A 14,283-nucleotide genomic window follows, 5' to 3' on the forward strand; every position below is an offset into this window, starting at 1 on the left:
TGTTTTAAATTATTTAACATCTTATTCCAACTAAACCCAAACCTTTTCAGACAAATTAGAAATAAGAAAATCTGACCTCTGTTAGAGGCAAGAAATTGAGTTAATTAAGAGGAGAAAAAGTATGGTTACATTCATAGCTCCCACAATAAATTTGCTTGTATCTGATGCCTTGTTTCTCTAAATTATGCAGGATCCATTTAGAAAAAACAGACTCAGGCCAACAAAAACACTTCTCTTTTGTTTATAATGTACAGATACAGAACAATACCTTTTCTGCCCGGCTTCATTTCACCTTCTTGATCCATCCAGTACTCTCTAATATCAATTAAGACTTTCCCTTTAAAGTCACGAACACTGACATACCTCATTTTACCAATCTGTCAAAAACACATAGAAGGATCTATTAGGTTTTTCACATATTAGAGCATTCACTTTTCCAAACAGTATTAGACTCAGACATATGACATTACCCACTGCAGCTTATTTTAGACTAATAGTTAATGACAATATAAACGAAGGACTTAAAAAACAGTTGAACATTCAATACATTTCTGCAAATGGGGCTCCTTCTAGAATAAAAATACCTATGTTCTTACCAAGTTGAATTCCTACAAAAGCCACTAATTTCATAGAATACCCCGAGTTGGAAGGGACCCATAAGGGACCACTCGTTGGCATGTTATGCAACTATTACACACCTGTTTAGCTACGGTATACATGCCTACACATATAGATTTTCTTACTCCCCAGTGGCTTCCTTAATGTAGAACAGCTAAAATTTCCCTCGTTATTTATTTACCATTTCTCTCCCATCACGGAGAATCCACCGTCTTTTGGACTCCTTTGCTCCTAATTCCCTAAAGGCTTCTATTTCTTTTTCACTGAATATTTGCTTTTCAGGTGGAAGTTTTATTTCAGGTACAAGAAGCAGCTTTGCTTCTACTTCTAATTGCAAAGCTGATTCTTTAGCCTTTTCATCTGCAATTCTGTTTCCCCATTCAACTAGGGAGTTTCCTTTTTGATGTCCTTTCACATGCACCACAGCAATCTCTTCTGGTAGTAACAGATTTTCCAAAATCTGTCAAATTAATTCTTCATGGACCAATTCCTTTCCCTTGCTGTTTACTAAACCCCTTTCTTCTCAAATTTTTCCAAATGTATGTACCACCCCACATGCATATCGCGAATCTGTATATATAGTTCCCTGTTTCCCTTGTAACAACTTTAATGCTTGATTTAATGCATATAATTCACAAGTTTGAGCTGACCAATTACTAGGCAGTTTTCCCATTTCTTCGACATTCCCATTTGTTCCTTCAATAATGGCATAACCGTTACATCTCCTTCCTTGTACCACCCTAGAAGATCCATCTATAAACAATATTTACCCTTCTTCTAAGGGCACCTCTTGTAAATCTGATCTTATCTTTGTCTGGTGATTTATTGGATCTTCAATTCCCTTTGACAAGAAGGAGGCGGGATTCAAAACAGGTTCTGTAGTTATAGTTAAATCATCCTTTTCAATTAGTATAGCTTCAGATTTTAGTATTCTGGAGTCTGTCAGCCACCTTCCTGCTTTCTGAGTGACAATAGTCTTCACTTGGTGAGGGGTAACAACAATCAGTTGTCCTCCAAAGGTCAATTTCCTGCTCTCTTCTACTAATAAGGCAGTTGCTGCTACTGCCTGAATGCATTCTGGCCATCCCCAGGACACGGGGTCTAATAATTTAGACAAATACGCTACAGGTTTCTTCTTATCTCCCCATTCTTGGGTTAACACCCCCAAAGCAGCACCCTCACTTTATTCAGTTATAAAAAGATAAAATGATTTCTTTAGGGCAGGAAAAGCTAAGACTGGTGCCGTGATAAGGTCTTTTTTAATTTTTCCATTACTTTTTTCCTCTTTAGTCCAGTTCAGTATATTGGGTTCTTCCTACAATAATTTGAGATATAATTTCTTTGTTTTCTGCACATATGCTTCTATCCACAGTCTGCAATATCCAATTAAACCCAAAAATTTTCTCAACTCCTTCTTTGTTCTAGGGAGAGGAAGTTGCACAATTCCCTGAATCCTTTCAGGGTTTACTCTCTGTCTGCCTTCAGAGATTAAATGTCCCAAATACCTAACCTCTTTTTTTACATACTGTAATTTATCTTTAGATACCCTTAGCCCATGTTCTCCTAAAAAAAAATCAGGAGTTTGTGGCTTCTTTTACCTCTGATCTTTCTACCCCAGATATCAATAAATCATCTACATACTGTAACAATGTCATCCCTTCTGGAATCTGAAACGTTTCTAAAATCTTTTACAATTCTTGTCCAAGCAAACTGGAGGATTCAGTGAATCCTTGAGGCAAAACAGTCCATTTATATTGTTGTTTACAGCCTATTTCCGGGTCTTCCCATTCAAATTAAAAAATATCCTGACTTTCAGGATCCAGTGGGCATGCCCAAAAGGCATCCTTTAAATCTATAACACTGAACCATTTGTGCTCATAAGGGATTTTACTCATCAGGGTATAAGGGTTAGGAACCACAGGGTGGCGCTTTCGTGTTATCTCCTTAAATTTTCTCCAGTCTTGTACTAATCGGTACAAACCACCTGGCTTTCGTACTGGTAAAATTGGAGTGTTATATGGTGACATACAAGGCTCCAAAAGACCATCTCTAACTAAAGGTTGCACTATAGGTTTCAGGCCCATTTTTCCTTCACAAGAGATAGGATACTGCCGTTTTCTAACTATTCAGCTCCCTTCTTGAACAGTTATCTTTAAGGGAGTTATATTAAGCCCTCCTCGATTTCCTTCCCTTACCCATACCATGGGATTTATTTCTTCTTCATCATTTTCTGTTAATAATTTCATTGAGACTGTTATTCCTTTTTCGCAGGTCTTCAATTGTAATCCTAATTTGACTATTAAATCTCTCCCTAATAAACTGGTCCCCGCTTCAGGTACATATAACAATTGCCCAGTGACAGTTTTAGCTCCCCAGTATAATTGAGTAGTTTCAAAAAGTGACACCACCATACCAAATCCTTCTACCCCTGTACTCTTAAAGTATTACTAGTCAAATTGAGTCCTGATATTTTATAAGCTAAAGACGATCTGGCTGCTCCTGTATCTACTAAGAATACAGCCTCTTCTTTATTAGGTCCCATCTCTAAATTTATCAAGGGCTCTCAGTGGGACCACTGTCCAGAGAACCCCTGACCTCCCTATTAAGAGTTTATGATAGTAAACAATCTCCCTTCCCTTTTCAATTCAGGGCATTCTCATTTAAAATGACCTATTTGCCCACATTTAAAACATCCTTTCTGTACCTGTCTCTGTCCTGGCTGTGGAGGAAGTGGCTACTGATTTTACATTCCCATTCCCTTTTTCTTCTTCATTCCACCCTTGTCTTTCTTAAAAAATCTTTTCCCATTGGTTCCCCCTTCTATCCCACCACTTGATTCACCATGGAGATCATCATTTTCGCCTTTTGTTTCTGTTTCTCATCTTCCCTTCTAACATACATTTTCTGGGCTTCCCTCAATTTTTTTTTCTAACGGCTGTTCAGTTAATTCCACCCCTCCCATTTCTGAAGTTCACTTTCTATGTCCAGCCACACTTTCATCACAAAATTAATCTTCAAGAGCCCCTGAGCTATGGGGTCGTCAGGATTCATTCCTGAATACTTTCGCATCCTGTCCCTGAGCCTTTCCAAGAAACCACTTCACACAGTCCCCACTACACCATATCCCTAAGCTCTACATCTAAACGTCTTTTAAAGACTTCCAGGGATGGTGACTCCACCACTTCCCTGGACAGCCTGTTCCAATGTCTAACAACCCTTTCGGTAAAGAAGTTCTTCCTAACATCCAGCCTAAAACTCCCCTGGCGCAACTTAAGCCCATTCCCCCTCTTCGAGTTTCATCTTTACTCTGCTGAACCTCAAAGGCTTTAATAAAATTCTGAAACTTAGGTACTGCCTCTCTAATTCCTCTAATTACCATTTCTCTCAAGTTTTTCATGTTAACCCTATCCTGCACATTATTGTTGTCCCAATTAGGGTCCACATTTGGAAATTTTTGCTCTGCTGGAATCACTCCATCTCCTGGAGGATGATCCTTTTCCCATTCCTGCATTGCTGCTCTTCTAATCATTCCTCGTTCTTCCCCTGAGAATAGCAGATTCAGAATTGCCATAATTTCTCCCCAGCAATATAGGTTGGGTCCCCAAAACTGATCTAACTGTTCTGCTAATCCAATGGGGTCCTCAATCAGAGATTTCATTTCCTTTTTAAAATTTTGCACTTCTCCGCTAGAAAGGGGGGCAAATACATATCCTATCTGTCCAGATCCCAGCAGCACTTCACAGAAAGGATACATAGCAGCTTCAGTAGATTTAGTAGTATTAGTACCAGGGAGTGGAAAATTCTCAAGGTCTTTTTTACGTGGTTCCAATTCTTTTACAAGTCTGCAGTACCTCCTGTTCCCAGGGCTAATGTTACTTACAGTTCCTGTCTCTTCCCTCAGAGAAACTGCTACAGCAGCCACTGCTGCAGCTTGGGGGTTATAAGGAAGAGGTAAGTTATCCAGAAGGTCCCATTTATCATTTGTCTCTTCCTCTTTCTTTCCCTCTTTATTCTAATTTTTACTCACATCCAAATTTGTTCTTTGTATCCAACAAGCTGCATACTCCGATTCTTCTTCCAAAAATGGGAATTTGTTATTAACTGTGTTGGGTCTGTCTGAGCTGGAGTCACCTTTTCCCTGCAGCAGCCCACACAGTGCTGTGCTCTGCACTCGTAGCTGGAATGGCACTGATATCACTCCAGTGTTGTGTCTATTGCTGCGTAGTGCTGGCACAGCATCAGGACTCCTTCCAAGACCCCAAGAGCCAGCAGGCTGGGGGTGGGCAAGAGATGGGGAGGGGACATCGCCGGGGCAGCTGACCTAAACCAACCAAAAGGATATCCCATAACAACTGATGTCACACTCAGCAATAAAAAGGGGGGTTCTCGTGGGGGAGGGGGCTGTTCCTCCTGAACAACCACTACGCGTTTTGAGGCCCTGCTTCCCAGGACGTGGCCGAACATCGCTCACTGATGGGAAGTAGAGAATAATTTTTTTCCCCTCTCTCTGTGCTTCTGCGCAGACTTATTGTTTCTGTGGTTTCTTTTTTCCTCCCCATTCCCTTTTCCTTTAATTAAACCTTTCTCATCTCAAACCTCGAGTTCTCTGTGTTGTATTTTCTCCCCCTTCCTCTTTGAGGAGAGGGGGAGTGAGAGAGCGGTTGTGGAGCTCGGTTGCCCACCTGAGTAAAACCACCACATTAACATACAAATTTAAGGCCTGATATATCCAATCTCTCTCAGACCTGTATTTTAGCCAAAATACTGCAGTTCATTTAATTGTTTCTTTTGTCCAGACCGATACACAATATTTAACCATGTTCTTCCTATGTTTTTCCTTAGTTTTGGGGTTATTCTTCCAGTTTCTCAGCATTCTTTCTAAAGGACAGTTGATAGGCACTCCCCAAGGGATATCTTACTGTCCCCTGAAACTCATATTTCCCCTTTTTCCTAGCTCTTGTCAGTGTGCTGCTACAGAATTTTCCCTCCTGCAGGGTACCACACACTAATGTTCCGATTCTGGAAAATGCGGGCGTACTGCCAGGCACTTTACCATGCAAGGGATACCGCACACCTATGAGTTTACCAGATTCTCTGGTGTACTGCCAAGCACTTCCCTGTGCAAGGATTTGCTGTACACCAAATTTCCTGAGACACTTCCTTTCTCTCCTGTATCTCATGCTTCGTCTGTCTCCGGCCACGCCCCTCATGGAGCTACAGAACTGCGGATCAGGACTCCTCGCTCGCTTCATACAAAAGTACATCTCAATCACACATCACACATGGTCTCACCCAACCCCCAAGGCAATACTTAATACTTCTTACCTTGGTCTGTGCACAGAGTTACCAGATCGATTCTTAAAACCCGGAGTGCCTACCTTCTTCCTTTCCCCACTACTTCACGGATCCTGCCTCTTTAACCAGTCTCGGGCCCTCTGTCAGTTTTCCGCAGAACCGCCACCGTCGATGCACAGGACCGCTGAAATCAGCAGGGCATACCTTCCTGCTGCTGCGGTGGTGGGGCTCCCCAGTAGGTGACTGGATCCCGGACGAGCCCCCAAATTGTGAGAAACACTCCGTAGCCAGTAACTTAGGCTCAGGCAAGGATCTCAGTGAAGTAGTAATTTATTTGCGATTGCAATGGCAGGTGCCCCACAAACAGGAGAGCCTGCCTACTAGTTCCAAAACATGGTTTATATACTTTTTGATGACAGAACCCTCCCCCATTTCCCCACTGAGTGGGTAATCCAGGTTCACAACCTATCCGATGCTCCACAGACAAGACATGGCTTTCAGTTGCCAGCCTGTTAAATTTCAAGTTTATTTTGACTTTTATACTCTTTGAGGTGGTAATGTTTCTTACACAGTGATTTCCGCCTAATTGCTCTAAGGATTCTGGTTGTCTACGTTTTACAAGGTGGTCTGCCAAGCTTTCTTATCACTGCAAGCATATCTCAATACCACATTCCTTTCCTCTGAACAATGTAACTCTGCAAAAACAACATTTCTATTCCCACAGTCCAAACACTTCTTGAACTCCAACAGGCTTGGTGCCATGACTACATCCCTGCGGAGCCTGTTCCAGTGTGAGACAACCCTGTCAGTAAAGAGCTTTTCCTGATATCCAATCTGAACCTCCCCTCTTTACAGCTTGACTCCATTCCCTCGCATCCTATCTCTGGTCACCACAGAGAAGAGATGGGCACCTGCCCCTCCACTCCCCCTCGTGAGGAAGCTGTAGACCAGAGGTCTCCCCTCAGCCTTTTCTTTTCCAGGCTGTGGAAAAGAAAAGCTGAGGCCTAGTGCCCTCAGCTGCTCCTCATGTGTTTTCCCCTCCAGGCCCTTCACTATCTTTGTAGCCCTCCTCCGGACACTCTCCAACAGTTTAATGTCCTTTTTGTACTGTGGTGCCCAGAACTGCACACAGTACTCGAGGTGAGGCCATACCAGCGCAGAGTAGAAGCGGAACAATCACTTCCCTCGACCAACTAGCAATGCTGTGCTTGATGCAGCCCAGGATACAGTTGGCCCAACTGGCTGCTAGGGCACACTGTTGGCTCATATTCAGCTTGCTATCAACCACAACCCCCAGATCCTTCTCTGCAGGGCTGCTCTCCAGCATCTCATCACCCAGTCTGTACGTATAGCCAGGGTTGCCCCATCCCAGGTGGAGGATCTGGTGCTTGCTCTTGTTAAACTTCATTGACCTCAGTACCAGGGAAGCTCATGGAGCAGATCCTCTTGGGAGTCATCATGCGGCACTTGAAGGGCAAGCAGGCAATCAGGCCCAGTCAGCATGGGTTTATGAAAGGCAGGTCCTGCTTGACGAATCTGATCTCCTTCTGTGACAAAGTGACGCGCTGGGTGGACGAGGGAAAGGCTGCGGATGTGGTCTACCTTGACTTCAGCAAGGCTTTTGACACCGTCTCCCACAGCATTCTCCTCAAGAAACTGGCTGCTCTTGGCTTGGACTGGCGCACGCTTCGTTGGGTTAGAAACTGGCTGCATAGCTGGGCCCAAAGAGTCGTGGTAAACGGAGTCAAGTCCAGTTGGAGGCCAGTCACTAGTGGCGTCCCCCAGGGCTCGGTGCTGGGGCCAGTCCTCTAATATCTTCATCGATGATCTGGATGAGGGCATTGAGTGCACCCTCAGTAAGTTTGCAGATGACACCAAGTTAGGTGCGTGTGTCGATCTGCTCGAGGGTAGGAAAGCTCTGCAGGAGGATCTGGATAGGCTGCACCGATGGGCTGAGGTCAACTGCATGAAGTTCAACAAGGCCAAGTGCCGGGTCCTGCACCTGGGGCGCAATAACCCCAAGCAGAGCTACAGGCTGGGAGATGAGTGGTTGGAGAGCTGCCAGGCAGAGAAGGACCTGGGAGTGATGGTGGATAGTTGGCTGAATATGAGCCAGCAGTGTGCTCAGGTGGCCAAGAAGGCCAATGGCATCCTGGCTTGTATCAGAAACAGTGTGACCAGCAGGGCTAGGGAGGTGATCGTCCCCCTGTATTCGGCTCTGGTGAGGCCGCACCTCGAGTACTGTGTTCAGTTTTGGGCCCCTCGCTACAAGAAGGACATCGAGGTGCTTGAGCGGGTCCAGAGAAGGGCGACGAAGCTGGTGAGGGGCCTGGAGAACAAGTCCTCTGAGGAGCGGCTGAAGGAGCTGGGCTTGTTCATCCTGGAGAAGAGGAGGCTCAGGGGCGACCTTATCGCTCTCTACAGATACCTTAAAGGAGGCTGTAGTGAGGTGGGGGATGGCCTGTTCTCCCACGTGCCTGGTGACAGGATGAGGGGGAATGGGCTTAAGTTGCGCCAGGGGAGTTTTAGGTTAGATGTTAGGAAGAACTTCTTTACTGAAAGGGTTGTTAGGCACTGGAACAGGCTGCCCAGGGAGGTGGTAGAGTCACCATCCCTGGAAGTCTTTAAAAGACGTTTAGATGTAGAGCTTAGGGATATGGTTTAGTGGGGACTGTTAGTGTTAGGTTAGAGGTTGGACTCGATGATCTTGAGGTCTCTTCCAACCTAGAAATTCTGTGATTCTGTGATTCATGTGGTTGGTGATCGCCCAGCTCTCTCTGCAAGGCCTTTCCACCCTCAGAGTCAACAGCTCCTCCCAGTTTAGTGTCATCAGCAAATTTACTGAACACACCCTTCCAGTCCTACATCCAAATCATATATAAAAACACTGAAGAGGACTGGCCCTAAAATGAAGCCCTGGGTGGCCCCACTGGTGACTGTCTGCCAGCCTGATGTGGCCCCATTTACCACAACCCTTTGAGTCCTACCCATCAGCCAATTGCTCACCCATCATATGATGTTTTTGTCTAGCTGTATACTAGACATTTTGTCCAGTAGGATCCTATGGGAAACCACATTGAAAGCTTTACTGAAATCCAAAAAGATTACATCAACTGGCTTCCCCTGGTTGACTAGATGGGTGATCTTATAAAAAGAAATCAAGTTAGTCAAACTGGACCTACCCCTCATGAACCCTTGTTGGCTGCGACCAATGACTGCATTGTCCCCCAGGTGTGCTTCAATAACTTCAGCGTTCATCTTCTCCATAATTTTACTAGGCACTGACGTGAGACTGACAGGCCTGTAATTGCTAGGGTCTTCTTTCTTGCCCTTCTTGAAAATTGGTACAACACATTTGCCAGCTTCCAGTCTACTGGGACCTCTCCAGATTCCCAAGACCGTTGAAAAATAATTGAGAGAGGTCCCGCGATGACATCAGCCAGCTCTTTAAGCACCCTGGGATGAATCCCATCCAGACCCATGGACTTGTATGGATCCAGGTGGAGCAGTAAATCCCATACACGTTCAGGGTTGGCTGGGAGTTTATCATTCCCACCATCATGGTCCTCCAACTCAGGGCACCCTGGGTCCCAAAGCCCATCAACAGCGTTGAAGACGGAGGCAAAGAAGGCATTAAATGTCTCTGTTTTGCCTATGTCCTTGTTTGTGAGGTGATCATCCCTATCAAGTAGCGGAACTACATTTTCTCCGGTCCTCCTTTTTCTGTTCACATATCTTAAAAAGCCCTTTATTGTCTCCAACAGACCTGGCCAGCATCAACTTTAACAGGGCTTTGGCTGCACAAATTTTCTCCCTACTAAGGCGAACAGTGTCCCTGTGGTCCTACCATGTTGCCTGACCCTGCTTCCAGCAGCCATCCAATTTTATTTTTTCTGCCTAAGCTCTTGAAGAAGATCATCCCTGGTCAGCCAAGCTGGCCTTCTGCCCAACCTGCTTGACTTCTGATATTTTGGAATTGCCTGATCCTGTGCTTTTAGGAGGAAGTGCTTAAAGACTGACCAGCACTGATGGATGCCAACACCTTCAAAAGCCAGGGGACCTTGCTAACTATTTCCCGTAGTAGCCTGAAGTCTGCTCTCCCCATATCCAGGGCTGAAGTTTTGGTGGCAGTTTTCCTCCTGTCACCAAAAATTTTAAACTCAACCACTTCGTGGTCACTAAGACCAAGACAGCTGCCAATTGCCATGTCCCCCACAAGACCCTCTCTGTTCTCCAGCAACAGATCAAGGAGGGCACCTTTCCTAGTTGGCTCCCTTAGCACCTGCACCAAGAAGTTATCATCAAGGTGCTTAGGAACCTCCTGGACCTGCTTGTGTCAGCCATGTGATATTCCCAGTTAATGTCTGGCAAGTTGAAGTCCCCCATAAGGACAAGGGCCGTTGATCTCTAGGTCTCTCTTAGTTCCTCAAAGAATAATTCATCAGTGTCATGGGAGTCTATTACAGATCACCCAGACAAGAATGGCGACATCTCTTTTATTTGTTTATCCCTTAATCCAGAGTCTCTCAGCTTTGCTATCACCAACTGCAAGCTCCACACAGTTCAGCCCCTCCTTCATGTATATCACTACCTTCCCTCACCTCACCTGCCCTGCCTATCCCTCCTGAGGAGCCTGTAACTATCTATTGTAACACACCAGTCATAGGACTCATCCCACCAGGTTTCGTTTATGCTGATGATGTCATTGCTCTGGGACTGAGCCAAGACTTCTAGCTCATCCAGTTTATCTCCTGATGCTGCATGCCTTGGCGTAGAAGCACTCCAAATGCACCTCATTGTACGCAGCACCAAGTGGAGCAGATTGAAGGATCTCACTAGCACACAGTCCCTCTTATTCTGGCATGTCATCCCCTAACTTATCACTGGTAGGCCTGGTTTTATCCCTTTCCCCCTTAGACTCTAGTTTAAAGCCTTATCTATCAGCCCTGCTAACTCCTGAGCAAAAATCCTTCCCCCCCCCCCCCCCCCCCCCCCCCCCCAAGAGAGGTGCATCCCATCTGACGCCAGCAGACCTGGTGTCACATAGACCCTCCTGTGATCAACAAACCCTGCTGGTGACACCAGTCTCAGAGCCACATATTGATGAGCTGAGTCTACCTGTCAACACTGATCCCTGCTACCAGAAGGACAGAGGCAAATGCAACCGGTACCCTTGATCCTTTAACCAGTCACCCCACAGCCCTGAAGTCCCTCTTGATTGCCCTTGGACTTCCCCTTGCTACCTCATCATTACCAGCCTGAAAAAACAGTAGTGGGTAGTAGTCAGAGGGCCATACCAGGCAAGTGACTTTCCTAGCAATGTCTCTTACCTGAGCCCCAGGGAAACAGCAGACTTCCCTGGGGGAAGAGTCCAGACAGCATATCAGGCCCTCTATCCCTTTCAGAAGCAAGTCCCCTATGACAGTAACTCTGTTTTCTTTCTTGATAGAAGATGTAGCAATGCAGGGGGTAGGTTGCCTTGCCTTAGACACCCCTTCCAACCGGGATGGGCTTTCATCTACATCATTGTTTTGACTGTCAAGCTCTAGAGCCTCATACCTGTTATGCAAGGGTAGATGGAAAGGTGAAGTAGGCAGGGAGAAGGCTCACCTACCATCCCAAGCAGAAAGCTGCTTCCATTCCCCCCCCTTGTCCTAGGTCCCCTCCTATTGCCTGGTGGGAAGGGGGAACTTCTGTTTCTCGTGTGGTGGCTGGCTCACGCATCTGTCTCAGAGAGGGTAGAGTATGCTTCCACCAGTCAATTTCCCTCTCCGATTCCCTGATGCTCCTCATCCTACTCACCTCCTCCCGAACCTCTGCCACCAGGCTGAGCAATTCTTCAACCTGGGCACACCTCCCACAGGCATACCCACTGCTGCTTCTGTCTGTGGGATTATTCTGGGTTGTGCCTGCGTGCACGAAAGGAGGGGTCTGGGGTGCCAGTGAGCACAGTGGGAGGGGTCCTGAGTGGGACGCTTTGACACTATATAAGATAATGTCACGCAGTAATAAATTGGCTTACGGCACGGAACGCTGGTCGTGTCCGTTTGTCCCGGGGCTTTCAGTCAGGTTATCCTACATATGGTGACCCCGACGTGCAACCGGTTGGCGCGAGTTAGGCGCAGTGCGTACGTGCTAGGTACACGGGAGGCCATGGGGCCTGGAGTCGATGAGTTGGTGAGTACTTTAAAATCCTTGGCCAAGGAAGTAGGAATAGCTTTACGAAAGAAGGACATACGGTCCCTCTTGTTTTGGGCGACACGCCGGAATCTCCTGTTCATTGCCTGAGACAGGCTACTTTAGAAGCGGTGGGACGGGATTTATGTGACAGCGCTTGCATCGGGAACAAAGAGGCGCAGACTTTACTACCGACCTATGGGTCGATGCAAGCGGTTTTGGGAAAGGTAGCCAACGAGGCATGCCTGTGGGCTACTGTGCACCGCATGCTTTTGTCCGATGGGAACAGTGAGAATAAGCAGGCTCCTATGGAGCTGCCGATAAAAAACAATCTAAAGGAAGGGTCAGGGCAGGCGAAGGAGGAGGCTCGATCGGGGGATGAAAATAATGTGGAGCAGGAGAAAGAAGAGGGTGGGAAACCTTTTCAGGCCCCCCTGCGAGTTCGGTTGGATCGTGAAAGAATAGCAACACCTAGTGCTCCTCCGGCGGAAGGGAGCACCGTACATACTTCATCGGACGGGTCCTTTTGGGGGGTAAATAAGAAGGGCTCCTTTATTCTGTTCCATGCCAGGGGTCCTGAAGGGGCAGGGGTGGCATCCGGGCAGGCGCCGGCGTTTTCGGGCTCCCTCCAGCTGCCGCTGTATGCAGCCCCCCCCCGCATTTGACCCTGGAGGGCGGGAGGGGGGGGAAGCGCGGGTGAAGCTTTTTTCGGAGAAGCCCCTACCATCGTCCGTGCGTCGCGTTCCCGTTCCGTCGGGTGCTGCGTCCCGAGAGAGAGAACGAGTAGATAGTGAGAGTTCAACAGATGAGGAGTCTCAGGATCCTAGACAGGCTACCTCGCGGCAGCCGATGCGCATCCGCAAGGAGGTGCAAAAGGCAAGAGAAAAATGGACTATTAGTGTGAGAGAATGTCTTCTCTCGGGTTGTGAAATAACGCCAAGTCCTGTGCGGATAGGGTGCTATCCTGTTTTCGCGGGGTCTCAAGGACATCAGTGGCAGCCGGTGGATTATAAAATGCTGCTACAGTTAAAAAAGGCTGTACAGGAGGGGGGATTCTCTAGCCCACAGACACAGGTTCTGTTGGATGCGGTGGCCTTGCAAGGGCCCCTGATGTTTGATTGGCGGCAGGTTGCCCGAGCCTGCCTGACGGCAGCGCAGGTACCCATGTTTGAGTCTTTGCTAGAAGAGGAAGGTGAAGTGTTAATGGCGCGTGCATGGGCGAATCCCCAGGATCCTTTACATGGTATGCCTGGGGAGGCATTGTTGGGACGGGGGAGGTGGAATACTCCGCAGGAACAGCTGCTGCTGCCTCAGCCCGTGCTGATTGCCGCTGCTGATTTGGGTCGTAAAGCATTAGAGCGGATGAATGCTGTAGTCAGCCCGACTCCCAGTTATCTCCATATTCGGCAAAAACCTGAGGAACATTTTGGGCGCTTTGCAGATAGAGTGCAGACAGCTGTGGCGAGCAGTAATTTACCACCGGAAGCGCAAGATGTTGTTTTGAGAGAATGCTTAAGAACGGGAGCTCTACCTGAGTTCAAGGCCGCTCTTGCAGCGCTTCCAGCTTCTGCAAGCGTGGGCAAGCTGATTGCTCGTGGATGTGCGTTTGGCAAGGCTCAGGAGATGCAGCCTCTTGCTGCTGCTCTAAGTGAGCAGATGGTTGGGGTCACATCCGCCCTCCAGGCGTTTGCTCTCCAGATTCATCTTGGAGGTTGTTTTCGTTGCGGACAGTGTGGTCACATAACTCGTGATTGTTCCAAGAAAAGGGAACCTGTGATCGAAAACAGCCGTCATCCAGTATTAGATTCGCTGGGATGACGCTGGTGTCCGGCAGGAGGCAGGGCCCCTCAGACCCTATGTTCTAGCCATTCCTATATCTCTGTTAGGTCGTGATGCATTAGTGTTAGCAGGAGTATGCTGCGGGCTACCAGACCGCTCCGCTGTTTCCAACGCCATGCGCTTACAACCTACGGTCTGATGAGCCGGTACTCAATGGGACTCTTCATGGGTTGCTCCCGCCTGTTACTTGCTGGGGAAGGAAGCTGACTACCATCCATATCAATGCCACCGTGCAGGCAGGTATCAATCTGATACATGAAATACACTTGTCATCAGACGGCACCACACATGCGATGGAGGATGGAAAAGAAACTGTTCTGCCGGGGTGGTGCAATTGTGTGACTCCATTGACGT

General features: G+C 47.2%; 2 protein-coding genes across 5 annotated transcripts in view; one reads left to right on the top strand and one right to left on the bottom strand.

The window, feature by feature from the left end:
- LOC137847008 (zinc finger RNA-binding protein-like) overlaps positions 1-14,283 on the top strand; it is a 207,528-nt gene that overhangs the window by 34,634 nt on the left and 158,611 nt on the right. The gene's annotated exons all lie outside the window — the stretch shown is intronic.
- LOC137846796 (activated RNA polymerase II transcriptional coactivator p15-like) overlaps positions 1-14,283 on the bottom strand; it is a 31,624-nt gene that overhangs the window by 5,280 nt on the left and 12,061 nt on the right. Inside the window, exon 4 of the mRNA XM_068664908.1 lies at positions 269-377. Coding sequence (XP_068521009.1) covers positions 269-377 — 109 coding nt within the window. The remainder of the gene's footprint in view (positions 1-268; positions 378-14,283) is intronic.

This window comes from Anas acuta, chromosome W (genome assembly GCF_963932015.1).
Source record: "Anas acuta chromosome W, bAnaAcu1.1, whole genome shotgun sequence".
In the NCBI taxonomy this organism is placed as follows: Eukaryota; Metazoa; Chordata; class Aves; order Anseriformes; family Anatidae; genus Anas; species Anas acuta.